The sequence below is a fragment of the Balaenoptera borealis genome, assembly GCF_965194805.1.
Source record: "Balaenoptera borealis genome assembly, chromosome: 13".
Lineage (NCBI taxonomy): Eukaryota > Metazoa > Chordata > Mammalia > Artiodactyla > Balaenopteridae > Balaenoptera > Balaenoptera borealis.
Window position 1 is genome coordinate 89128167 of NC_138870.1, and position 26537 is coordinate 89154703.

A 26537-nucleotide genomic window follows, 5' to 3' on the forward strand; every position below is an offset into this window, starting at 1 on the left:
TCCTTACTGCCCTACCAGGCATTACACAAATCCTCTTTCCACTCTCCATTTTTCCTATTCCTCCAACCCCCTGACCCCTGTACCTCTCTGATCTTTTCTGTTCTCATCTCTGCCCTCTGTGCTCCTGTCATACTGACTTCTTTGTTATTACTTGAACATGCCAGAAAAACTGCTGTTTTGGGATGATTGCATTTGTTATTTACTTTCCTAAAATTCTCATCTATATATTTGCATGGATTACTTATTCAACTTCTTCAAATCTTGGCTCAAAATCAGCTTTACAATAAGCCTACTTTGATCACTGTATTTAAAGTTGTACTTACCACCCCAGTGGCTCTTTTCCCTGCTGTATTTTTTCCATAGCACATATCTGACATCTTACAGGTTTCCGTTTCTGATTTCTTTATTATACAAGTCTCCTTTCTAGAATGTAAGCTTCGCGGGGGCAGAGATTTTTTATTGTGTTTACTGCCCTTTTGTGTTTTTAGTACTGAGAAACAGTGCCTGGCATGTATAGGCATTCAGTGAATATTTGCTGCTTAAGTAAATTATATTTGTATATATGATATATGTATATATTGAAAACAAGAAAGATGAAGTGGCTGCTGCAGAGAAATACTCCATCCAGTATGAAGAAATGGAAGTAAATTTTCTTTCCTGTGCTGAATAACCTCAATATTTTCCTTTGTTAGAGATGTACAGTCTTACTACGTCTTTGTGAGCTCATGGATGATGAAAATGGAATCTATTTTATCTAAAGAGCAGAGAATGGATAAATTTGCTGAAGACCTCACCAATAGATGTAATGTTTTTATACAGGTAGTTGCATCTTCTTACTTAGAATATTTGGGGGGGGTCATTTCTTTGTTAATCCAATGTACAGAAGGTACACTTTGAATAAATTGTAAAGGGTAGGATGTGTTTTTGTTTTTAAAACTGAAAATTGATTTGGTTATGTATGTTTGGATCTGTTTGACTTAATTAATTTAGATTTTCTAATATATGCATTTAACTCTCTACACTCCCTCCAAGGCATGACTTTTTTGCTGTATCGCATAAGTTTTGATGTGTTGTATTTTTATTATTCTTTAGTTCAGAATATTAAAAAAAATTTATTGTGATTTCTACTTTGCTCTCTTGGTTATTTTGAAATAAAATTCTTAATTTCTAAATGCATGAGGGTTTCCTAGTTATCTTTTTATTATTGATTTCTAGCAATACTAAAATACTTCCAATATTTTGAAGTTTGTTGAGATTTGCATTGTGGCCCAGCCTGTGGACAGCTTTGGCAAACATTTCATGTATACGTAAAAAGAATGTAATTTGCCTTTTGTTGGTTGTGGTGTTCTATATATATCAAGTAGGGTCATTAGTGATTTTGTTTGTTAGTGATTTTGTCTGAATATTCTATCAGTTACTGAGACAGCTGGGTTAGAATCTCCCACTGTTATTGTGGATTTTTCTATTTATCCTTCGTAGCTTTGTTAGCTTTTGTTTTATATATTTTGAGACAAAGTAAGTGCATAACATTTAGAATTGTTATAGTTTACTGGTGAGTCAAACCTTTTATCATTGTGACATGTCCCTTTTAATCTCTAGTAATGCTTTTTGTCATAGGTCTTTTGTTTGTGATAGTAACATAGCTGTACCAGTTTTCTTTTAATTAAGGTCTACATGGTCCATCTGTTGTCATCCTTTTACTTGCACCCTGTTTGACTTCTTTATTTAATGTGTGTCTCCTATAAGCAGCCTGTATTTCTCCCCTATAAAACCATTTTCTGTATATGTCAATACTGATATTTAGATTTAAAATTAGCACCTGATTAGTTGCTTTCTATTTGTCTCACTTGTTCTGTGTCCCTATTCTTTTCCTTTCTTGCTTTCTTTTGAATTATTTTTATTATTTCATTCTTCCTTCTATTGGTTTGTTAATTCAGTATTTTACTGTTTTTTTTAGTGGTTACTGTAGAGATAACTAAGATGCATTACTGAACATTCAACTCCAATATAAATTAGTAGTTTCACCACTTTCCAGACAGTAAAAGAATCTTAAGCCACTTTAATTCTATTTATCCCTCTCTCACCTGTGCTGCTGCTGTGTATTTTGATTCTGTATATATTTTAAATTTTACAAGGCATTGTTGCTGTTGTTTTTAATAGTATTCATTTAGATTTACCCATATATTTACCCATTCTGTTGTTTTTTATCCTTGTTGCATCTCTTCATCTTTCTCCTTGCAGAATACCTGTTAGTATTTCATTGAATTTTTTTAATTTTGTTTTTGTTGAGAAGTCAGCTGTCAGTTTTGTTGCTTTTTCAATATGTGTCTTTGTTTAATTGCTTATAAGATTTACTTTTTGGTTTTTAGCGATATATTACTTTGATGAACCTATGTGTGGTTTTCTTTGTGTTTGTGCTGCTTGGGATTTGTAGAGCTTCTGGAATTTCTGGAAAATTCTCAGTCATTAACTCTTTAAGTACTATTTCTGTTCTATTCTCTTTCTGTTCTAATTATTTTTTCTGTTACATCTAACCTGCTATTAAACCCATCTGCTGACTTCTTTTATTTTTTTCTGAGTTCTTAATTTTAATTATTTTACTTTTCAGTTTGTTTCTTTTTTATAGTTTCTAGTTCTTTTATGAAATAATTTTGTGTTTTATTTCTTCAGCATATTCAACATAACTATTTTGAAGCCCGTGTCTAATAATTTCATTATCTAGATCTTTCTATTAGCTATTTTTTGTTGTCGTTGTTTGTTTTTGGATATGTCTTATCTCTTTGTATGCCTTGTTATTTTTAATAACGCATGTTGTATATGGAAAAACTGTAGATATAATTGAGGATCTGGGTATTGTTTTTCTTCCTCCAGAGAGGATTTAATTTTTGCTTCTGATACACAGCTAGTCTAGGACAAGTAGCACCCAGATCACCTCAGCCCAGTCATGGATTGAGATGACTTAAAGTGGGACCTAAATTCTGTGATGGCTGTCTTTTCTAGTTCACGCTTACTTTCTAGGGGGTAGTTTTTAAGAACCCAACTCAGAGCCTAGGTGATTTGCCAGGACCCCCTCCCCTCCTTGATGGGCCGTGAACTCGTATTTTTTACCCTCCTTCCCTTGTGGGGGTTGTTGAAAGATACGTTTGGCTTCTGTCTTTACTACCCTCTTTGGGAATGGGCAGATGCCTCTGTGGGAAAGCAGCCACAAATGCCAGGCTCATGTCTCTGGGTTTCTGTCTTCTCCCAGGTCTTGGCCTTGTATTTTCTTATTTTCTTGATAGCTCTTTGATGCTTTTCAAGAGATTTTAAAAATGTTTTGCCCAGATTTCCTAGTTGTTTTCTGTGGAAAGGTTGGTTCAAATTATTCTGCAGTTAACAGAAACAGACCCCAGACCTCCCCCCTCCCCATTTAGACGTTTAAAATACATCTTTCTTGTATGTCCTTCACAAATTAATGACCGTCAAGGAATGGTGTGCTATTGGTCCATGAGTTCTCTGCCCCCTTTCCCCCACAAAAAAGAAACTCCCTTTTTTTTTTTTTTACCTGCCTTAGAGTTATACTTTTGCTGTTCCTTGTCTCTGCTTTTTAACTTTTCCCAATGCTGCACTAGGGCAGAGTCTGGTGTAATAGTCCTGTAGCTGACAAGGTAAGACTTGTGGCTCTTTCCTGCATGTATGCCCCAAGCTTTGGTCTTATTGTCACCGCTTAGGATGCTACCTTCTCTCTTATTTCTTAGTTCTCTTAATTTTATCCCATCTCTTCACCACAGAGCTATTATTGGTTCACAAAAATCCCCTCTCCCCCTGTTGAGTATCACTCCTTTAGTGAGCCATTGTTACTGATGGTAGAGCAGGAGAAAAAGGTTGAGGATCACTGGCATATAGCTTCTGCCCTGGCTCATTGGATATATTCACAATAACGTAGTTCATCTCTAAACTGTACAAGTATCTTTTTTGGTCCCTCTTTATAAACCTAAAGAATCTCCATCATTATGTTCCTCTGTGTCCTTTTTGGATCTAAATGAAAATATATTTGAGAGGTAATACCCTTTTTCCTGTTTTGTGTTCTATATTGTTTCCCTGGGTTTACTAGCACTAAATTTTTTTTTTAAACCTTAAAAGACCTGTGGCTTCCTTCATAAATAGAAGGATAGGAGAGAATCTGTTCTTATTGGGCTGGAAGGAGAGAAAGTCTGAATAGCACCAGCATAAGCAGGGGACATGGTAGCAGATGGGTAGTAGGGATTGGCCTGGGTGAAAAAGAAACGGGGATTCGCTTGGAACTGAGAAATACTGTTGGATATCTGTACTGGCCAGAGAGCAGCTCTCTTTCTCCTTCTCATTTTTCAATTCCTACTTCCTTAGAGTCCTCAGCTCTTGTCTTAAACTGCAGCAGATAGGAGTCTTTATCCTCTTGCCTGACAGGTAAGATAAGGATGAATAGATATCTTCCTGACATCCAAATCGTTCCTCTGAAAGGTTTGTTTTAATGGAAAGATTCTTTAACTGTGGTTATATGCTGTAATGTCAACCGTACTAAACTTCTGGTAAGTGATAGGTTACATAACTTTTAAGGGCTGCTTTGAAACTTAACCACCATATATGTAACATTGTGTAAGAAAGAATATTTCAAAATCTTAAGAGCTGACTTTAAAATGAACTTTAAAAACACTAGTTATTGGCAAGTTGAAGAAGAATTATTATTACATAGAGAATGAAATCTTGAAGAAATGTAACCTTTTCTTGTGATTATAATCAATGTTTTATATTATTTTTTATAGGGCTTTTTATATGCATATAGTATTAGTACCATTATTAAAACCACAATGAATCTCTACATGTCCATGCAAAAGCCAATGACCAAAACATCAGTTAAGGCATTATGCAGGCTTGTTGAACTTCTCAAGGTAGGTTTTAGATTATTTTACCTTGCCATTATAATTGAGAGATGATGCGAGCTTAAAGCAGGATTTTTTTTTTTGGTTAAGATTTGACTTCTTGATTATGAGAATAAAAAAATTATGGAAAAGTGTACTTATCTCTCAGCTGGATAACGGAACTAGCCACTGAAAGAAATTTCTGAGTAATTTTCTATGAATGGCTAATAAACTTTATTAAAAGTGAACATGTAGTGAAAGAGAAAAGAAGGAAAATGAAAAGGTTAGCCTAAGTATTGGTAAAGTTTTACTCACGGAAGTTTTTAAGCATGTTGCATGAGTTTTAAAAATACATGAGACGTTAATATTATTTTATAGTATTCAAATGTATATGAGGCTAGTCAGCAGGAGGCTATTTATTTTGTAATTTAGAGAAAGTGTTATAATTTTGGGATTTGAATACTTTTGAAAATGTGGTAAAATGCTTCTTAGCATACTCTGTATAAATAAAAAAAAGAAACTCCTTACAGGCAGGAGAGCCCACTTTTAACCTTTTGTAAAAACTGAAATAAAGATTTGCTAGTAAATTTCTGCTAATAGTGGCTTTAGATTTGTTAGGAAATAAAGATAGTTTGGAGATTGTGTCTTTAGATTTTTAGCATTTTTTTCTTTAAGGTATTACCAGTTATTTTTTATGAAATACAAATACAGAAGTGTATATATAGATGCATATGTATCTTATATCTAATATATAAGCATAATTTTAAAAATAATAAACACTTAAAAACCTATCATCCCACTTAGGAAATAGAATGTTACCAATATTTTCAAAGCCCCTGTGTTGTCCCTCCCTGATCGCATCCTATGCTACCTCCTCAGAGGAAGCACAGCCCTGAATTTTATCATTCCCTTGTTTCTTTTTAGTTTGCCACATATGAATGAATTTATCAACCATTCATTGTTTAGTTATGTTTTTGAAATTTGTATTAATGTATTCTTCATGTATTCTTTGGCTTGGTTCATTTTACTCAAAATTTTTTATTTGAACTTAACCATGTTGGGATGAGTAGCTGTAGTTCATTAATTTTCATTATTGTGTAGCTTTCCTGGGGATGGACTTTTGGGTTTTTTTTCCAGTTTTTGCTATTATAAATAATGTTGCCATTTTTGTATATGTCTCTTGGTGTAATTGTGCAGAAGTTTTTCTGAAGTATTGTATACCTGTGAGTGGATTGCTGGGTTCTGTGATATGTACATAATCAGCTTTTCAAGGTGATGCCAGATTGTTTTCCAAAGTAGTTCTATCAGTTTACACACCTCCCACAATATATTAGACTTCCCATTGTTCCCTAACTGGCCAACATTGGTATCATCAGCCTTTTGTGTGTGTTTGTGTGTGTGTGCACGTGCACATTGGTGTTTATAAATGATTTTATACTTAACATTCATTTCCCTGATTGTTAATGATGGTATCTTGTCTAATACTTTTAACTGTGTTTCTTTTGTGAAAAATATGTTCATGTCTTTTGTTCAGTTATCTATTGAAATTTTTGCCTTTTTTAAAAAAAAGTGTTTAATTTGTTTGGTGTCTTTACATATTCTGTGTACTAATCCCTTGTGTGTGGCAGATATTTTCTCATACGTTGGCTTGTCTTTTAATTTTCCTTATAGTGACTTTTGATAAATAGAAATCATTAATTTAATATAGTTGAATTTACCAGTCTTATCCTTTATGGTAGTGCTTTTTGCCTCTCATTTACAAAGGTCTTACCTAGCTCAAGGTCATAAAGATATGCTGTAATTTTGCCTAAACGTTTTAAGTTGATTTTCATAAAATCACTTCTGATTCTTTTTAGGCAATAGAACATATGTTCTACAGGAGAAGCCTGGTTGTGGCTGATTCGGTCTCACATATAACACAGCATCTTCAGCATCAGGCTCTTAATTCTATTTCTGTGGCCAAGGTATGAAAGTTAGTATGTATTCAGCATAATTATATTATCTTTCTAGTGTGCCCTTCCTGTTGTTTTATTTGTGTTTTCTAGTTAAACCTGTGTATTCCGTTTCTTCAAACACAGTATTCTTGGTTATAATCTCCATGGTATTTTATGATTTTACTTAGAGTGATCAGGATTATCTTTACTCTGAACTTGCAGCATTAACACAGTTCTATTAAAAAATGACATATTATGCATTTTAAAAATATGATGCATCTTCTTTTAAGAAATGATTTTCTTACTACATTAATACGGTAATTTTGAAGTATGCCTAGTAATTTGCTGTCCCTGACAGTGCTCAGCGATAATGTTATGGCAGTAAAGCATCTAACATTATCACAAGAAGCTTAACGGGGAAAGTATTTGTCTGAGTGCTCTTAAGTTGAACCATGGAAAAGATAACTGAGAAATTTTTCTTCTGCGTCTTTTGTTATTGCCTCAGATTTAAAGCTGATATTTCCTGTTTTCTTTTATCTTTAAGAAAAGAGTAATTTCTGACAAAAAATATAGTGAACAGCGTCTTGATGTGCTTTCTGCTCTAGTTTTGGCTGAAAACACTCTAAATGGACCAAGCACAAAGCAACGACGACTTATTGTTTCTTTGGCACTAAGTGTTGGCACACAAATGGTAAATGTATTGCTATTTCTTATGGAATAAAAATGAGATCTGAGGTTTCACACTTCCCTTACTACTGACCTAAGAAACCTGTCCTTCAAGTGCAACTTCTCTGCCTTTTTCCCCTCCCTGATAGAAAACATTTAAAGATGAAGAACTCTTTCCACTTCAAGTAGTCATGAAAAAGCTGGATCTTATCAGTGAACTTAGAGAAAGGTAAGTAGGTATATGTAATGATACTCAAAAGATAGGGGTAATGGAAACATCAGGGCTTTTTTTTTTTTTTTTTAAAGGATAGCAAGACAAGGAATATAACTTAGGTAGACCATTAGTTCCTGTTCATAACTTCTTTAGCATGACTAAAAGTAGACTGTGACAAGCGATCATATTTCTTTGACTTTGCTTCTACAGTAAGGCTGTAGCTTTTGGAAGAACTCACATGAGAAATGTGATACAGCCCTTAGAGCATCTGGCAGACCCTGGAACATATTGTGATTGTTGTGATGCGTATCTCTGATGGACTTAAAATTGCTGCTTTATAACAAGACTTCATCTATTTGTGAGACTTAGAGCCATATCACATAGTCTTCTGTAATTTTATTTGGGGCATGAATTTGAATTACATTGTTGGTTAGCCAGTCATTAAGATGAATTAGGTTTTGGAAGACTTATTTATATAGCTCCTTTGGCTTTATTGTTTTCTTTTTATTAAGTAAGCAGTAAGTTTCTTAATGGGAAAGTGGGTCTTCTGAATTTTGATTCCCAGCCGAATTAAGGTTTCAGCACAATTTGTATTTAATGCTCATATTTGTAACATGATGTTTTTGTTGTTCTAAGAAGCTCAGATTTTTGTAGTTAGTGGCATTTAACTTTCCACCCTTGGTAGAAATACTGAGCCTTCTTTACTGTAAGATATTTAATGATCATTTTGTTGCCCGATAATGTGTGAAATAGTCACTTAGCAAAGATTATAGACAGGTTGAGTGCGACTGGTTTTTGTTGTTGTTGTCATTGTTTTGGTCACAGTTTTTTGAAAGGTCTCCGTTTCAGCTTTGAGACAGGTGCATGTGATGCAGGTCTTGTAAGTCTAGTCATATCAAATAATATTGAAAATAAATTTATTTTAAACTCTAAAAGTTATCTGTATATATTTTTTAATACCTATATTGGATTATAATTGCTTTACAATGTTGTGTTAGTTTCTGCTGCACAACAAAGTGAAACAGCTGTAAGTATACATATATCCCCATATCCCCTCCCTCTTTAGCCTCCCTGCCACCCTCCCTATCCCATCCTATATTGTTTCTTAAGTATGCTTTAAAACTGAAGTGTATTTGCAGAATTCTGACAGTGTCGGGTATTGGAGTGTTTTGTTAATGTTGTTCAATTTGAAAAATACTTATTTTGTGGCTTTTCTATACTAATTTTGGGTTAAATGATGTAAGGAATACAAAAAAATGAGTAAGACAGAGCTTTTACCCTTATGATATATAATGTCATTCCTTTTATTATTTTTGGGGGTTACTTGAATTTTGGTACCACTAATTATTACTTTACATTGTAGAGTCCAAACACAATGTGACTGTTGTTTTTTATACTGGCATCGAGCTGTCTTCCCAATTTATTTAGATGATGTATATGAAAATGCTGTTGATGCAGCCAGATTACATGTAAGTAAAGAATAATGTAAAGAATAAACCCATCATTTTTTTAGTTACTGTGTAAACCACTTTAATTAATTTTAAAATAGATCATTTAATAAAGTGTTTTAAAACTGCTGATGCCGTTTTTTAACAGTGCTATGCATATTCAGTACAATTTATATAGTCTGTAGATAAATTTTATATTGCTACTAATGAATTAATATATATTTCACTCTTCCCCTCATATTCCTAATCATTCTCATTGCACTGGGTTTTAGTTTGTGTCAAAATAATATGACTTATTTGTCAGTAAGTTATATGTTGTTCAGATCTTTCCATTTCTTTATGGAAATGAGTGTATTTGAATGATCAAGGTAGGAAAAGGATAAGTTAATGTGAATTTTTTGTATACTTAAAGTATATGCTTTAGAGAATAAAATTCGACTCTTACTTAGGAAAGTAATATAGTCATATGTAAAAAAAACAGCCTTCAGATTGAGGTTTTGTCTTTTAAGGTAGATAATTAACCTTTGTAATATAATTTAGAGATGTAATTTTTCTAAATTCATGTACATTCTACTTTTCGTCTTAGTACATGTTCAGTGCTTTACGTGACTGTGTACCTGCTATGATGCATGCAAGGCATTTAGAGTCCTATGAAGTACTTCTGGATTGCTATGACAAGGAAATCATGGAAATTTTAAATGAGGTAACATTTTGAGATTGAAAAGCTTAAAACGTGTCTAGAATGCAATGTTTAGAAAAACTTTTTGGATTGAAGCAGGCTTTCACAAATTTAAGATTGTTATTGTAAATCACAGAGGAACTATCACTATTGTGCTAAATTGGTCTTTAATTCCTAATTTTTAATATAGAAATCCAGATTAGGTATTTGGAAAACTTTTTTTTACTTTAGTAAGTAGTATATTTGAATTTAAAGTTCTGTTTATTAGAAGAATGCAAATGCAAAAATTGGTTTGACTACTGTCTGCAGCTAATGGTCATATAGTTAAGGTAACTTAACTATTAATGTTTTATTGAATTTCATTTGGAAAGCTAATGACTGAAATATTTTATATTTAAAAGTATAAAGCCTATTACTTGTGTAACAGATAATTTGAATGCAGTATAGTACATCCGTCCCTGTTTTAATGAAGTGTGTATTATAAACACTGATATCTTTAAAATTAAATTTCCAACTAGCAGTATTTTTATATGGAGGGAGGAATTAAAAATGAGTAAACTTCACAATATAAACCTTATATAGGTTTGATAAAATTGTGAAATTTTTAAATGTAGTTTCTCATATTAAATACTTGTATTTAGAAAATAAAATACATGTCTGGCCAGTACTTAGAACCCTGTGGTACACCAGAAAAAAATGATTAATTTCATTGCCTTTAGCTCAATGAGTTTTGTGATTTTTTTTTAATGATTATTAAAAGGAAGCTTTTAAAAAATTTCCTCTCTTGCATATTCTCAGAACCTTTCCTCCTTTGTTGCTGGTTTCTATAAATTTTATGCTTAATATTGTGTATTCATGTTCCTTGTAATGAAGCCATCAGATGTTAGCTTTTGATTTTTTTTTCAAGGGTGTTATACTTAAAATAGTAATGAATTCATTAGAACTCATCTAACTGCTCCCTGGTCAAAAAAAACCATTGATTTTCAATAGACAGCAAAATAATTTCACTCTCCCAATAAAATAATATTTTACCATAGAGTATTTAGAGTCTTAAACCAGTTTGACAAATTTTTTCATCATTGCACAGATACTAAAGCTCTAACAGTGAGAACATAGACACCTAGAAGAGTAATACAATTAGAATATTATTTTGAAAAATTAAGATAGCAATTCTTTTGTGAATAGCATTTGCTGGACAAGTTGTGCAAAGAAATAGAGAAGGACCTGCGACTTTCTGTGCATACTCATTTAAAGCTGGATGACAGAAACCCTTTCAAAGTTGGCATGAAAGACCTGGCCCTTTTTTTCTCTCTGAATCCAATTCGGTTTTTCAATCGTTTCATTGACATTCGAGGTGAGTGTTCTGGTTTCCTTCTTAGGGTCATATTCTATATTTGTTTGCCCTGTTAAAGAGAAAATAACAAAAACGAAACCTTGAGAAAATCTTTCTTTGTTTTAGTGCATTTATTCTTGAATTTCTTTTTGTTTCTTCATTTTTATTTTCCTAGCACCTTATTTATTTATTTATTTATTTTTAAAGGAATTCCTTTATTTTTATTATTTATTTATTTATTTATTTATTTTTGGCTGTGTTGGGTCTTCGTTTCAATGCGAGGGCTTTCTCCAGTTGTGGCAAGCGGGGGCCACTCTTCATCGCGGTGCATGGGCCGCTTACTATCACGGCCTCTCTTGTTGCGGAGCACAAGCTCCAGACGCGCAGGCTCAGTAGTTGTGGCTCATGGGCCTAGTTGCTCTGCGGCATGTGGGATCTTCCCAGACCTGGGCTTGAACCCGTGTCCCCTGCATTGGCAGGCAGATTCTTAACCACTGCGCCACCAGGGAAGCCCCCAGCACCTTATTTTAAAGGAAGAAATTTAATGTTCAAAGACAAGTTGTTTCCTTTTTAGTTTCATTTCTCTGCCTTTCCTACTGTTCATGAATCAGAAAAGTTTTGATCGTTTTTTTTTTTTGAAGCTTATGTAACTCACTACCTAGACAAGACTTTCTACAATCTAACAACAGTAGCTCTTCATGACTGGGCCACTTACAGTGAAATGAGAAATTTAGCTACTCAGCGTTATGGATTGGTTATGACCGAGGCACATCTTCCTAGTCAGACTTTGGAACAGGTATAGTATAAACTGTTCTTAGTATAGTCTGATTGTGGCATGATAACAGTATTTCTCTAAGAAAAATTTTTTCTTTTTACTTTATTTAGTATGTGTTTATATTCCAAGAAAAAACCTCATACTTGAGAAGAATAAAAAATTAGATGGTGCTAATTTGCTTTATGAAAGAATTTACCACAGCCTTCCAAATGTTTATACTTTTCCTTTTGTTGAAAATTTGAAATATACATAGATTTATATACAGCTTTTCAGAAACATGTTGGGATAGTGAGGCAACTTCTGCTGTATTTTAAAAAGTTTAATCAAGGTGACAGTTAAGGATTTTAAACCTAGATACAATATATAAGCTTTAATATCTTAGAAAATTGGTTAAATTTATGTAATTGTATTTGTCTTAAAATGAGTGCAAACAAGTATTTAGCTTTACTAATTCAATAAGCTAATTTACAGTATGGCAGTATCTCACGAGTGCAGAGGTTTGTTTTCAGTTAATTTGCATGTAATTCTTTCTAAGATAATCCAGATAATATTTACCAAAAAACCTTAATTCAGTTCCGAAAGTTGAGGATCATAATTTTTCATTCATCTTACTGCACATATAGGGACCAATTGCAGGATCAGTTTGTATATCCTTTCATTCATTTATTTATAAATTTAATATTTACTGAAAACATGCTAGGCACTGAACTACATTTAGGGATACAGAAATAAATAAAAACACTCTCAGCTCATGTGGGAGAAAAAAAATGAGTAAATAAATTTTTAGATTAAAACATGAGAAAATCTATAATAAAAACTTAATCAAAGGGGTATTGTGATATTACTTTGAGCCCCAATTAGAAAAGCTGTGGAACAGTTTATATGATACCGTTAGGTATTAGAGTAATAAGAATGAAGGATTCTTATTAGGTAACTTGTATATTAAAAGTGGTCTGGTATGATTAAAAGAAGCATAAGGATTTGGAATTAGATATTTTTAAATCCCTGTGTTCTGCCTCCTCCTAGCTTCCTTGCGGAACTCCCTTAGCTTCATTTTCTTCAGCTGTGGAATTAAGAATAATACCTCATATTGGAGAATTCCATATAAAGAACCTTGCACAATGCCTGAAAAATAGTATATATTTTATAAATATATACTGTTTATATATAATACACATATTCTGGCTGTTATATATAGAATAATAGCCAGAATCTGGCTATTATTTTAGAATCTTTTAGAATCTAAAATAGATTCTAAAATCTATTTTTAGAATCTGGCCATTAGTTTACTTTGCAAAAAATATAGAAAAGATCTTTGGGAAGACAAATATTCTCAAGAGTGGTGGTGAAATGATTGTGAGTCATGGATCTTCAAAATTTTAAATTTAACCGTTCCTGTCTACACAAAAGGAATAAGATAACAAGCAGTCAGATTTCCCCAAGTAGATAGTCCTAATTGTACATGTCAGAAGGCTCTTTTTAACCTTTGGTTGTACTTTTTGTATAGTTGTTCTTTAAAATAATTTAAAAATATTGGGAGACTTGGTATAAGCAGTAAGTCACTATATTGATATGTCTGATTATTTTAAACTAATAATAATAGAACTTCTTTGTGGATTGTTTTGTAGGGCCTGGATGTCTTGGAAATTATGAGAAACATTCATATATTTGTGTCTCGATACCTCTATAATCTCAACAATCAAGTGAGTGAGTTTCAGAAAAAAATTTTTTATTAAAAAAAATTTTTTTTAATATCTTTATTGGAGCATAATTGCTTTACAATGTTGTGTTAGTTTCTGCTGTACAACAAAGTGAATCAGCTATATGTATACATATATCCCCGTATCCCCTCCTTCTTTAGCCTCCCTCCCACCCTCGCTATCCCACCCCTCTAGGTGGTCACAAAGCATTGAGGTGATCTCCCTGTGCTATGCAGCAGCTTCCCGCTAGCCATCCATTTTACATTTGGTAGTGTATATATGTCAGTGCTACTCTCTCACCTTGTCCCAGCTTCCCCTTCCCCCCCACCCCCATGTGCTCAAGTCCGTTCTCTACGTCTGTGTCTTTATTCCTGCCGTGCCACTAGGTTCATCAGTACCATTTTTTTAGATTCCATATATGTGCGTTAGCATATGGTATTTGTTTTTCTCTTTCTGACTTACTTCACTCTGTATGACAGACTCTAGGTCCATCCACCTCATTACAAGTAACTCAATTTTGTTCCTTTTTACGGCTGAGTAATATTCCATTGTATATATGTGCCACATCTTCTTTATGTATTCATCTGTCGATGGAGATTTAGGTTGCTTCCATGTCCTGGCTATTGTAAATAGTGCTGCAATGAACATTGTGGTACATGCCTCTTTTTGAATTATGGTTTTCTCAGGGTATATGCCCAGTACTGGGATTGCTGGGTCATATGGTAGTTCTATTTTAAATTTTTTCAGGAACCTCCATACTGTTCTCCATAGTGGCTGTATCAATTTGCATTCCCACCAGCAGTGCAGGAGGGTTCCCTCCCTTTTCTCCACACCCTCTCCAGCATTTATTGTTTGTAGATTTTTTGATGATGGCCATTCTGACCGGTGTGAGATGATATCTCATTGTAGTTTTGATTTGCATTTCTCTAATGGTTAGTGATGTTGAGCATCCTTTCATGTGTTTGTTGGCAATCTGTATATCTTCTTTGAATAAATGTCTGTTTAGGTCTTCCGCCCATTTTTGGATTGGGTTGTTTGTTCTTTTGATATTGAGCTGCATGAGCTGCTTGTATATTTTGGAGATTAATCCTTTGTCAATTGCTTTGTTTGCAAATATTTTCTCATATTCTGTGGGTTGTCTTTTTGTCTTGTTTATGGTTTCCTTTGCTGTGCAAAAGCTTTTAAGTTTCATTAGGTCCCATTTGTTTGTTTTTGTTTCCATTACTCTAGGAGGTGGGTCAAAAGGATCTTGCGTGATTTATGTCATAGAGTGTTCTGCATGTGTTTTCCTCTACGAGTTTTATAGTGTCTGGCCTTACATTTAGGTCTTTAATCCATTTTAAGTTTATTTTTGTGTATGGTGTTAGGAAGTGTTCTAATTTCATTCTTTTACATGTAGCTGTCCAGTTTTCCCAGCACCACTTATTGAAGAGGCTATCTTTTCTCCATTGTGTATTCTTGCCTCCTTTGTCAAAGATAAGGTGACCATAATGTGCGTGGAAGAAAAATTTTTTTAATGTAGAAAGGCTGAGGGGCAAAGAATTGATTCTCAATAGTGCAAGTTAGTAAAATACAGAAGACAAAAAATAATTGTTTAGAGATTATCTTGTTTATTCCTTTGCTTTGACTGTATTATCTTTTTGAATGACTTTTCAATTATCTTTAATAAAATAAAATTCTAAAATTCTTGGGTTAACTGGTCAGTGTTTGCTATTGATTGTGTTTGTTTCATTACAGATTTTTATTGAGCGAACAAGCAATAATAAACATTTGAACACTATTAACATTCGGCATATTGCTAATTCAATTCGAACACATGGCACAGGAATCATGAATACAACAGTAAGAACCTTCTGGGAGGGGGGTTGTGTGGGTAATAGACCCCTGTTGAATTTGGTAGTTTGAAATATAGTTTTTTTCATCAAATATCCTGGTAAATATACATTATTGCTTGTTTATATTATACCTTAACCTCCATTTTTCTGTTTGGTATAATTAAAATGTCTGTCACTGAAATTGTGTTAGATGTGATGGAAGCTTTGTAATTGAAAAGGCACTTTAGGGACTTCCCTGGCGGTCCAGTGGTTAAGACTTCGCCTTCCAATGCAGGGGGTGCGAGTTTGATCCCTGGTTGGGGAGCTAAGATGCCACATGCCTCGCAGCCAAAAAAACCAAAACATAAAACAGAAGCAGTATTGTAACAAATTCAATAAAGACTTTAAAAATGGTCCACATCAAAAAAAATCTTAAAAAAAAAGGCACCTTAGAATGTTTTACCATCTTAAGATCATCATTATAAATAACGTTGGAGATTTGAGGACATCAGCATAAGTATATATCTGGGTGAACTGTTTGATATTCTCTGTAAGTTGCTTCTGAAAGCAAATCATTGATAGTTTATTTAACATCCGTCACGCTCTTTTTTTGGGAAGGCGTTTACTAGTTATTTGATATCCATAAAAATAGCAATTTGCTGAAAAAATATCTTGAATCTTCTTAGAAATGGGCATTCAGTCACTTGCGACAGTCATTTGAGCTTATATGCTATGTTTCCTTCAATGGAAAAAGAGAAATCTTTAAATTTACCGGGTTTTCAGGCCACAGTTTCTCCTTGAGGAAAGAAGAACGCAAATGTTTAAATAGTAAAGTGTTATTAAGTGTATTTGGGAGTAAGGGAATAGGGAGAAGTTACATGAATGGAAAGTTACGTAGGGACCATTTTAGTGTAGTGGGGAAGCCATTTAAGTATTTGAGCTGATAAGTAATGTGATTGGAGCTCTGTGTTAGTGGTTATCAAGAGAGGAAGGGGACATAGGTAGTCAGAGTTTCAAATTTAAAACAAGGAGTCATCCATGTAGAGATGTCTGAGCCTTTCAGGATGAATAAACTCTGAACCTTTAAGGATCAAACTCTTCTTTGACCTCATCTGTCAAGCACTCATTCATGTAACAGATATAATTATGCTCATATTTTATGTGTCTCAGGCACTGTGCTGGGCACTGGGATAAGAAAAACAGACATTTCCTGCTCTCATAATAATTGTACTCTAGCAGGAAAAACCATTGTTAATCAATTAACCACACTAATGAATGTAAATTCCTGATGTCTGGTGATGATGAGGTGAGCATAGAAGAAATACAATCAGAGGCTGGCAGTGTTACCCACTATTAAGAATGGAAAGGATATGGGCTTCCCTGGTGGCGCAGTGCTTAAGAATCTGCCTGCCAGTGCAGGAGACACGGGTTCGAGCCCTGGTCCTGGAAGATCCCACATGCCTTGGAGCAACTAAGCCCGCGAGCCACAACTGCTGAAGCCCGTGCGCCACAACTAGTGAAGCCCACGCGCCATAGAGCCCGTGCTCTGCAACAAGAGAAGCCACCACAATGAGAAGCCTGCGCACCACAACGAAGAGTAGCACCCGCTCGCCGCAACTAGAGAGAGCCTGCGCGCCGCAACGAAGACCCAACGCAGCCATAAATGAATGAATGAATGAATAAATAAATAAGTGTATGGGAAAAAAAGAATGGAAAGGGTAAAGAAGAGACTACTTCTAAGACTACTACTGCTGAGGAGATCAAGAAAAAGCAGTGTTTAAGCCACAAGAAAAGTTCTGAGAAAGCACGCCTTTCTATAACTGGGTGATGAAGACTGTTACAAAGCGCGTACCGGAGATTAACGAAGATGGCGGAGTAGAAGGACGTGCTCTCACTCCCTCTTGCGAGAGCACCAGAATCACAACTGGCTGCTGGACAATCATCGACAGGAAGACACTGGACTTCACCAAGGAGGATACCCCACGTCCAAGGACAGAGGAGAAGCCACAGTGAGACGGTAGGAGGGGTGCAATCAGAGTAAAATCAAATCCCGTAACTGCTGGGTGGGTGACTCACAGACTGGCGAACACTTACACCACAGAAGTCCACCCACTGGAGTGAAGGTTCTGAGCCCCACATCAGGCTTCCCAACCTGGGGGTCCGGCAACGGGAGGAGGAATTTATAGAGAATCAGACTTTGAAGCCTAGTGGGAATTGATTGCAGGACTTCGACAGGACTGGGGGAAACGGAGACCCCACTCTTGGAGGGCGCACACGGAATAGTGTGCACATCGGGTCCCGGGGGAAGGAGCAGTGACCCTGGGGGAGGCTGAACCAGACCTATCTGCTAGTGTTGGAGGGTCTCCTGCAGAGGCGGGGGCTGGCTCTGTTTCACCGTGGGGACAAGGACACTGGCAATGGAGGTTCTGGGAAGTACTCCTTGGCGTGAGCCCTCCCAGAGTCTGCCATTAGCCCGACCAAAGAGCCCAGGTAGGCTCCAGTGTTGGGTTGCCTCAGGCAAAACAACCAACAGGGAGGGAACCCAGCCCCACCCATCAACAGTCAAGTGGATTAAAGTTTTACGGAGCTCTGACCACCACAGCAACAGTCAGCTCTACCCACCACCAGAGCCTCCCATCAAGCCCCTTAGATAGCCTCAACCACCAGAGGCCAGATGGCAGAAGCAAGAAAAACTACAATCCTGCAGCCTGTGGAACAAAAACCACATTTACAGAAAGATAGACAAGATGAAAAGGCAGAGGGCTATATACCAGATGAAGGAACAAGAAAAAACCCCAGAAAAACAACTAAATGACATGGAGATAGGCAACCTTCCAGAAAAAGAATTCAGAATAATGATAGTGAAGATGATCCAGGACCTCGGAATAAGAATGTAGGCAAAGATTGAGAAGATGCAAGAAATGATTAACAAAGACCTAGAAGAATTAAAGAACAAACAGACATGACCAATACAATAACTGAAATGAAAACTACACTAGAAGGAATCAGTAGCAGAATAACTGAGGCAGAAGAACGGATAAGTGACCTGGAAGACAGAATGGTGGAATTCACTGCTGCGGAACAGACTAAAGAAAAAAGAATGAAGAGAAATGAAGACAGCCTAAGAGACCTCTGGGACAACATTAAACGCAACAACATTCGCATTATAGGGGTCCCAGAAGGAGAAGAGAGAGAGAAAGGGCCAGAGAAAATATTTGAAGAGATTATAGTCGAAAACTTCCCTAATATGGGAAAGGAAATAGCCACCCAAGTCCAGGAAGCGCAGAGAGTCCCATACAGGATAAACCCAAGGAGAAACATGCCGAGACACATAGTAATCAAAGTGGCAAAAATTAAAGACAAAGAAAAATTATTGAAAGCAGCAAGGGGAAAATGACAAATAACATACACGGGAACTCATAAGGTTAACAGCTGATTTCTCAGCAGAAACTCTACAAGCCAGAAGGGAGTGGCATGATATACTTAAAGTGATGAAAGGGAAGAACCTACAACCAAGATTACTCTACCCAGCAAGGATCTCATTCAGATTTGATGGAGAAATCAAAAGCTTTACAGACAAGCAAAAGCTAAGAGAATTCAGCACCACCAAACCAGCTCTACAACAAATGCTAAAGGAACTTCTCTAAGTGGGAAACACAAGAGAAGAAAAGGACCTACAAAAACAAACCCAAAACAATTAAGAAAATGGTAATAGGAACATACATATCGATAATTACCTTAAACGTGAATGGATTAAATGCTCCAACCAAAAGACACAGGCTTGCTGAATGGATACAAAAACAAGACCCATATATATGCTGTCTACAAGAGACCCACTTTAGACCTAGGGACACATACAGACTGAAAGTGAGGGGATGGAAAAAGATATTCCATGCAAATGGAAATCAAAAGAAAGCTGGAGTAGCTATACTCATATCAGATAAAATAGACTTTAAAATAAAGAATGTTACAAGAGACAAGGAAGGATACTACATAATGATCAAGGGATCAATCCAAGAAGAAGATATAACAATTATAAATATATATGCATCCAACATAGGAGCACCTCAATACATAAGGCAACTGCTAACAGCTATAAAAGAGGAAATTGACAGTAACACAATAATAGTGGGGGACTTTAACACCTCACTTACACCAATGGACAGATCATCCAAACAGAAAATAAATAAGGAAACAGAAGCTTTAAATGACACAATAGACCAGATAGATTTAATTGATATTTATAGGACATTCCATCCAAAAACAGCAGATTACACGTTCTTCTCAAGTGCGCACGGAACATTCTCCAGGATAGATCACATCTTGGGTCACAAATCAAGCCTCAGTAAATTTAAGAAAATTGAAATCATATCAAGCATCTTTTCTGACCACAACGCTATGAGATTAGAAATGAATTACAGGGGAAAAAACGTAAAAAACACAAACACATGGAGGCTAAACAATACGTTACTAAATAACCAAGAGATCACTGAAGAAATCAAAGAGGAAATCAAAAAATACCTAGAGACAAATGACAATGAAAACACGACGACCCAAAAACTATGGGATGCAGCAAAAGCAGTTCTAAGAGGGAAGTTTATAGCTATACAAGCGTACCTAAAGAAACAAGAAAAATCTCAAGTAAACAATCTAACCTTACACCTAAAGAAACTAGAGAAAGAAGAACAAACAAAACCCAAAGTTAGCAGAAGGAAAGAAATCATAAAGATCAGAGCAGAAATAAATGAAATAGAAACAAAAAAAGCGCATACATATGCAAAAATATATTAGTAATATTTGAGGGTGGTGGGGATGGAAATTAGTACAAGGCTTTCATCTATAGGTCAAAATTAATCTTGTTATTTTGACTTTAATCTCAGCTCCAATCCTGCTTTTTCAGTGTTTTCTGAGTCTAGGTCAGGACCTTTTAACCCATTCTCAGAACACCTACACTTCTCATTTTAGAAATTATTGCAGTGAGATATAATAGTTTATTTAACATATACTTGTCTTAAAATGCCTGTCCTGCTAGAATATACACTTCATGATGATGACCATGTCTAGCATGAGAGCAGGCACATTGCCTTGCACATAAGAGGTGCTCAAAATATTTATGGATAAATAATTGAATGTTTACTCTCTTCCTTCAGGAAAGGTCAAAGAGCACCATGTTTCTTACTTTAGTATCATTTTGGACATGTAGATTAGTAATAAGTAATCTTATGAATGGTGGAACATAGAAACTTCTGAGTGTGGTTTATGACTTGAAAACTAGAGTGTCAAATCTGGTTTATGATTCTTACTGTAGCTCTTAGTCTTATTATGAAAGTATTTTCCATTTTTTAGATTTCTTTTTTCCTTTTGTATCATAAAAATATTTAAGGGGAGCTTTTAGAAAGCTCTGTAAACTTGGGCAAAAAAAACTTCATTTATTTAAATATTTCAGGTCCAACATGAATTAGACTTTATAAATAGGCTATTTTATTCAGTAATATTGATTTGAAATTAATTTTCATAACTTTCTCCAATTTTTGAAATTTTAATTTTATAGGTTAATTTCACCTACCAGTTTTTGAAAAAGAAGTTCTATATATTTAGCCAATTTATGTATGATGAACATATCAAATCCAGATTGATTAAAGATATTCGGTTTTTCAGGGAAATCAAGGACCAAAATGATCATAAGGTATTTTTACATATTCTTTTTAAGGTAGTTTGATTCAGCTGTTGAGTATATAAGCTTACCTTATATTACTGTGCTTTGCTTTATTGTGCTTCTCAGATACTGCCTTTCTTACAAATTGGTTTGTGGCAAACCTGTGTTTTCAGATGATGGTTAGCATTTTTTAGTAATAAAGTATTTTTAAATTAAGGCATGTACATTTTTTTTTACACATAATGGTATTGCACACTTAGTAGACTGCAGTGCAGTGTAAGCATAATTTTTATATGCACTGGGAAACCAAAAAATTCATGTTACTTTATTGCGATATTTGCTTCATTGTGGTGGCCTTGAACCAAACCTGCAATATCTCCAAGGTTTGCCTGTATGGCAAATGTTTATGCTAAATTCATTATGAGTTACTCTCTTGGGGTGTTTTTTTCTTTATTATTTTTCACATAATGTCTCCTTGATTTGGCTTCCTATTTTCTATATTTTCCCTCGCAATTTCTTACTCTTTGCATTCACTGTAAACAAAAGTGTAAGGAAAAATTAAATGATCAATGTAGTCAGGTGTTACCTTTCTTTGTTTTAAAATAATACACAAGCAGAACATACTCATTTTGAAACATTTAGGCAATATAGAGTGCATAAACTAAATATCCTCCCTCATTTCTCTTTCCTTCCAGTTTCATTTTCTGGAGGCAGTTGCTATTAACAGTGTCATGTGATGCCCTCCAGATGTCTGTGTGATAAATATGTATTTGTGCATTACAAATAATTGCTTTTTTTTTTCTTAACAAAAATGGACTAAAACTAAACATACTGTTTTGCAGTGTGCTTATCACATGTCAGTACTTATAGGTCTACCTCATTCTTTTAAAGAGTTGATAGTAAAAATGTATACTGTAACTCCTTTAACCTTCTCCTACTGAGTGGATATTTAGTTTTTTCTGATTTTTCTGTGTTACAAACGGTGCTACACATAACATCTTTGCACATTTATCTGTGTGTTCAAATATTTTTGAAAGACAAATTCCTTGAAGAGGAAAAGGGCAAAGAATATGAGTATTTAAAATTCTGATACATATTGCCAAGTACTCTAAAAATACTGTACCAACTGACAGTCCCATCTATAATTTATAAGAATGTCGTTTTCCCTTCACCCTCAGGGCTAAGTTTTCCCATAGTGAATTGAAGAATTGCAAGTGGTAACAGTACAGAGGCATATAACCATGTGGATGGAGAACCAGCAGGCTTAGATTGGATCTTACGTTTGATTTGCCACATCCAGAACTATCTTAAGCATCACCTAGTTCCAGCCCTTTTATACACTAGTTGTTAGTTCTTTTCAGTGTCAGAGCAGCAAAATATTACTTTCTGGTGAAATAATTATTAAAATTACAGATTACAGTTATCAGTACAAAATTATATTCACTCTCATCTTTATTGGAACAGAAGTTACTAGTGTTTAGAGAAATAAATAATAAAACTGTTGTTGGATAAGTATTGTTTCCATTTTTTATTAATATAAAATGAGTAATTTTCGAAATCTTTTAATTAGCTAAGACTTGAAAAACTATAAGTCCCTGATACTTCTCAGACCATGGAAACTTAGTCACACATTTCTGAACGAATGTTTCTAGGAGGAGTTGATTTCTTTTATCTATCTGACAGAGTAGTTGGGTCTAGGGAGACAAATAATGGTGGTGGAAAACCTAAATTTGGTGGCATTAATAATTATTCTCCTTATTTAGTTTATATTGACCTTGAATGTTGGTAGTTTTTGTGCTATAAATTTTTTGTCATTAGAGTTCAGTGACTTTTTTTTAAGCACAATGGAAATACAAAATTAGGACAGTGGTATTGTCATGGTAGGCATTTTATGTTTTAGGGGTCTTTGTTAATAATGGTAGTCTTCAAATTATCTCCCTAGTATCCTTTTGAAAGAGCAGAAAAATTCAATCGAGGCATCAGAAAACTTGGAATAACCCCAGAGGGACAAAGCTACCTTGATCAGTTCAGGCAACTCATCAGCCAAATTGGTAAGTTATTGTAAAAGTGTTGGGAAATAAAGTACAAATCCCAAGAATCTATCTCATATATTAAGTATCTCATACGAATAAACTTAATATGTGAGTGCCCGAGTTCAGCTTTATTTCACTAATAATTTCCTTTTCTTACCAAAAGTTTTTCAGGTATGATTAGACTGTTGGTGCATAATAATAATTGAGAGATTGTAATTTAAATAAATGAAATATTTATAAATAATATAAATAACTTTTTGTGGATAAGCTCTTCAGTTAAATTAAAAATATAATAACCTACTCATCTCAAAGGCCATACTCATGGTAAATAGTCAACTGGTAACTATTTATTGGGTACCTACTCTGTTCAAGGCAGTGTTTTAGACTTTTAAAAGTTAAGCCTAAATGCAAATGTGTGAAATGTTTATGTGAAATTAACTAATAATTTTTCTGTGCTACATCATTTCATATTTATATTTAATTTCTTGAGTTGCCCTTCTGCTTACAAGTAGAACTTGGCTTCTGAAATGTGTAATACTATATTTAAAAATAAGAACTGCATTTAAAAATAATCCTAGATTAAAAAAACTTTATGCTTGAGCTTTTCACATATATTATCTCTATTAATATCTGCACAGTAACCCTTGAGATAGGCATGTAGTCATGTTTTTAAAGATGAAAAAAGAGAAGAGAGAGAAGTGGCGTTGCTGGGACTTTTTTGGCTCCAAGTTCAAAGGTGTTTTGTATTCTTCACAGTTGCAGACACCAAGCAGTTAGTAAATTCTTATTGACTATAATTTGGTAAAATTGTGGCTCCTGAGATTCATTCATTCATTTATCAAACATTTATAAAGGCTCTGTTACACCAGATATTTTTCTAGATGCTAAGAATACAAATAGCCTTTGTTCTAAGGGGCTTTAAGTTTACTAGTGGGAAGGGTATTATAAGCATTTAGTTAGGTAGTAAAGTCAGTGAGCACTAGCTTAAGTTTTATAAATTAATTGGTTTACATATTAGGTCTTTCTATTTTGTATTGGTACAAGAACTTAGAGAATTTTACCTTAGTAAATTTTTAATTTTAAACAATTTAATAATAAGGTATTTTCAAATAAGTACTTTTTTATTCATAGTGATATTTGATGACATATTAGATTGTAAACTTTTGGAGCAGTAGTTTTTAACCCTTTTTGAGAATCTGATGAAAGCTCTGGATTGATTTTTGTTTTTCCCAGAACAATGCCCGTATGCACGTTCACATACAGTTGTGCATATAATACACTGGAGTTCAGGTGCTCAAAGTCAGAGTCCGTGGGCCTCAGATTAAGAGCTGTTTCTCTGGAGCAGTGTTGCTTAAAACTTCACTTAATTCATATACCAGTATCTGAGTTTTTTCCCCCATGTGAATACTGCCTGTAGTAGTATTTATTTCATGTTTTTATATTTTTTAAAAGTATAATTTTGTACTGTGAAATTATCATTAAATCATGAGCTTAGTATGCTAGTCATTTTCCCCCAATACACATCAAAATACACATTTTCCCCCAATACACAAAAAATAACGACACCTCTGTTGCCACTAGCATGTATTCCGCAGTTGGCGCATATTATCCTTTTTACTTTGTTCCAGCATTTTATTCTTTATTCTCTTCTTAGGAAATATAAATTCTTTACCTCTGCCTATAAAAAATTGTAATGTGCTTTTGAGTCTCTTCACTCGCTTGAGAAAAGGAGTAAGGAATCTCAGAGCCGGGAGCAAAGTGAGAAGTCCTTTTGTCTAAGTCCTTCTTTGCCTGCTGAAATAATTAACAACCATTAACATTTATTGGGCATTTATTTACTATGTGCCAAGGCTGTTCTGAGTGCTTTATATGTTCTAATGCATGTAAAACTCAACAGTGTTATGAAGTAAATGTTATTTCCATTCATTCATTCCACAGGTTTATTGAGGACAACACAATGTTCCTAGGTGCTGGTGATACCTATGACAATAAACAAAGTCTTTGCCCCTTTAGAGCTTAATTTAACAGATGTGGAGACTAAGACACAAAGTTTATAACTTGACCTAGGTTTTATAGCTAAAAAGTACAGAGTCCATATTTGAACCCAACTAGTCTGGCTTCAGAGGTTTGCTTTTAACTGCTACTCTCTATTTGCTTCTCACTAGCACATTTGATCAGCCAGATACCAGTTTGACAATTTGGAGGAAAACAATCACACTAGATACTTGATTTGTCTAAGATGCATAAAGAAACATTTTAACATCATCTCTCATATTGAGATAAGCCTTAAAATAGATTCAGTAATACTACTTGAGGGTTTTAAAAGGTATCAGATGAGATTATGTATATAAAGTACATATTACTGTAATATATGGTTGTGAAATGTTAACAGCTTCTTACCTTTTTGTCTCTTCTTTCTCCCAAGTAATTTCATTTCATTTGAGTAGGAAATGTTGGCTCTAGGGATAGAGCAGTGAAGAAGACAAAAGCTGTATCATGGATCTTGCATTCTAGTGGGATGAGACACAAAGAGATATGTAATTTATCAATGATAGGTGCTGAGTAAGGAGATGTAGTGGGGCTGGGCAGTGCTATTTAGTGATATTCAGGGAAAGCTCTAAGGAGGTGACATATGGGCAGGAACCTAAATAACATGGAGGAATAAGCCATGTGCATGCATAGCTAGGAAAAGAGTATACCAGAAAGAGGCGACAGTAAATGTAAAATCCCTGAGTCTGCTTGGCATTTTTGGGAAATAGTCAGGGGCTGGAATGGAGTTAGTGAAGACCTGAATGGTAGGGCATGGTATCAGAACAGCAGCAAGGGGCAAGATCATACAAGGCTGTGATGACCATGTTAGGAATTTGGATTTTATTCTGAGATGGAAAGCTATTGTAGAGTTTTCAGAAAAGGAATGAAATGCTCCAACTTAGTTTTAAAAGAACCACCAGCCGCTATGTGAAGGAAACATTGTAAGGGGTGGGACACTAAAGGTGGAAGTAGAGAGATCAGGAGGCCATTGCATAGTGCATTTCTAGGCAGGAGATGTTGCTGGTTTGGAATAGGGTGATAGCTGTGAAGGTGGTGAAAACTGGTTGGATTCTGGCTACATTTTGAAGGTAGAGCCAACATAATTTGCCCATTGATTAGATATAAAGTGTAAGAGAAAGGAAGGAGTCAGGGATGACTTCAGCGCATTTGGCCTGAGCTACTGGAAGGATAGAATTGTCAGTTTCTAAGGTAGAAAATATAATTGGGGATGAAGATCTTGAGTTTGAGTTGAACTTACTAAATTAAAATTTCTCTTAGACATGTAGGTGTAGGCATTGGATAAAAAAGCCTAGAGGAGTAGCCCAGGTTGGACATATTAGTTTGGGAGGCATCAGATAAGGATTTCTGAATATCACT

The 26537-nt window shown here is 34.8% G+C and overlaps 1 protein-coding gene across 11 annotated transcripts in view; it reads left to right on the top strand.

Moving 5' to 3' along the window:
* The window catches only part of WASHC4 (WASH complex subunit 4), a 71088-nt gene that overhangs the window by 19713 nt on the left and 24838 nt on the right, over nucleotides 1–26537 (top strand). For all 11 annotated transcript variants that reach the window (XR_014233206.1, XR_014233207.1, XR_014233208.1 and 8 more), the window contains 13 exons: nucleotides 693–819; nucleotides 4782–4907; nucleotides 6734–6841; nucleotides 7356–7502; nucleotides 7627–7706; nucleotides 9055–9160; nucleotides 9726–9842; nucleotides 11004–11172; nucleotides 11793–11947; nucleotides 13555–13629; nucleotides 15364–15468; nucleotides 20992–21126; nucleotides 23039–23147. Coding sequence is in view for 7 of the 11 variants with exons in the window: in XM_082349862.1 (XP_082205988.1) it covers nucleotides 693–819; nucleotides 4782–4907; nucleotides 6734–6841; nucleotides 7356–7502; nucleotides 7627–7706; nucleotides 9055–9160; nucleotides 9726–9842; nucleotides 11004–11172; nucleotides 11793–11947; nucleotides 13555–13629; nucleotides 15364–15468; nucleotides 20992–21126; nucleotides 23039–23147 (1559 nt within the window). In the remaining 4 variants the exon portion in view is untranslated. The remainder of the gene's footprint in view (nucleotides 1–692; nucleotides 820–4781; nucleotides 4908–6733; nucleotides 6842–7355; nucleotides 7503–7626; nucleotides 7707–9054; nucleotides 9161–9725; nucleotides 9843–11003; nucleotides 11173–11792; nucleotides 11948–13554; nucleotides 13630–15363; nucleotides 15469–20991; nucleotides 21127–23038; nucleotides 23148–26537) is intronic.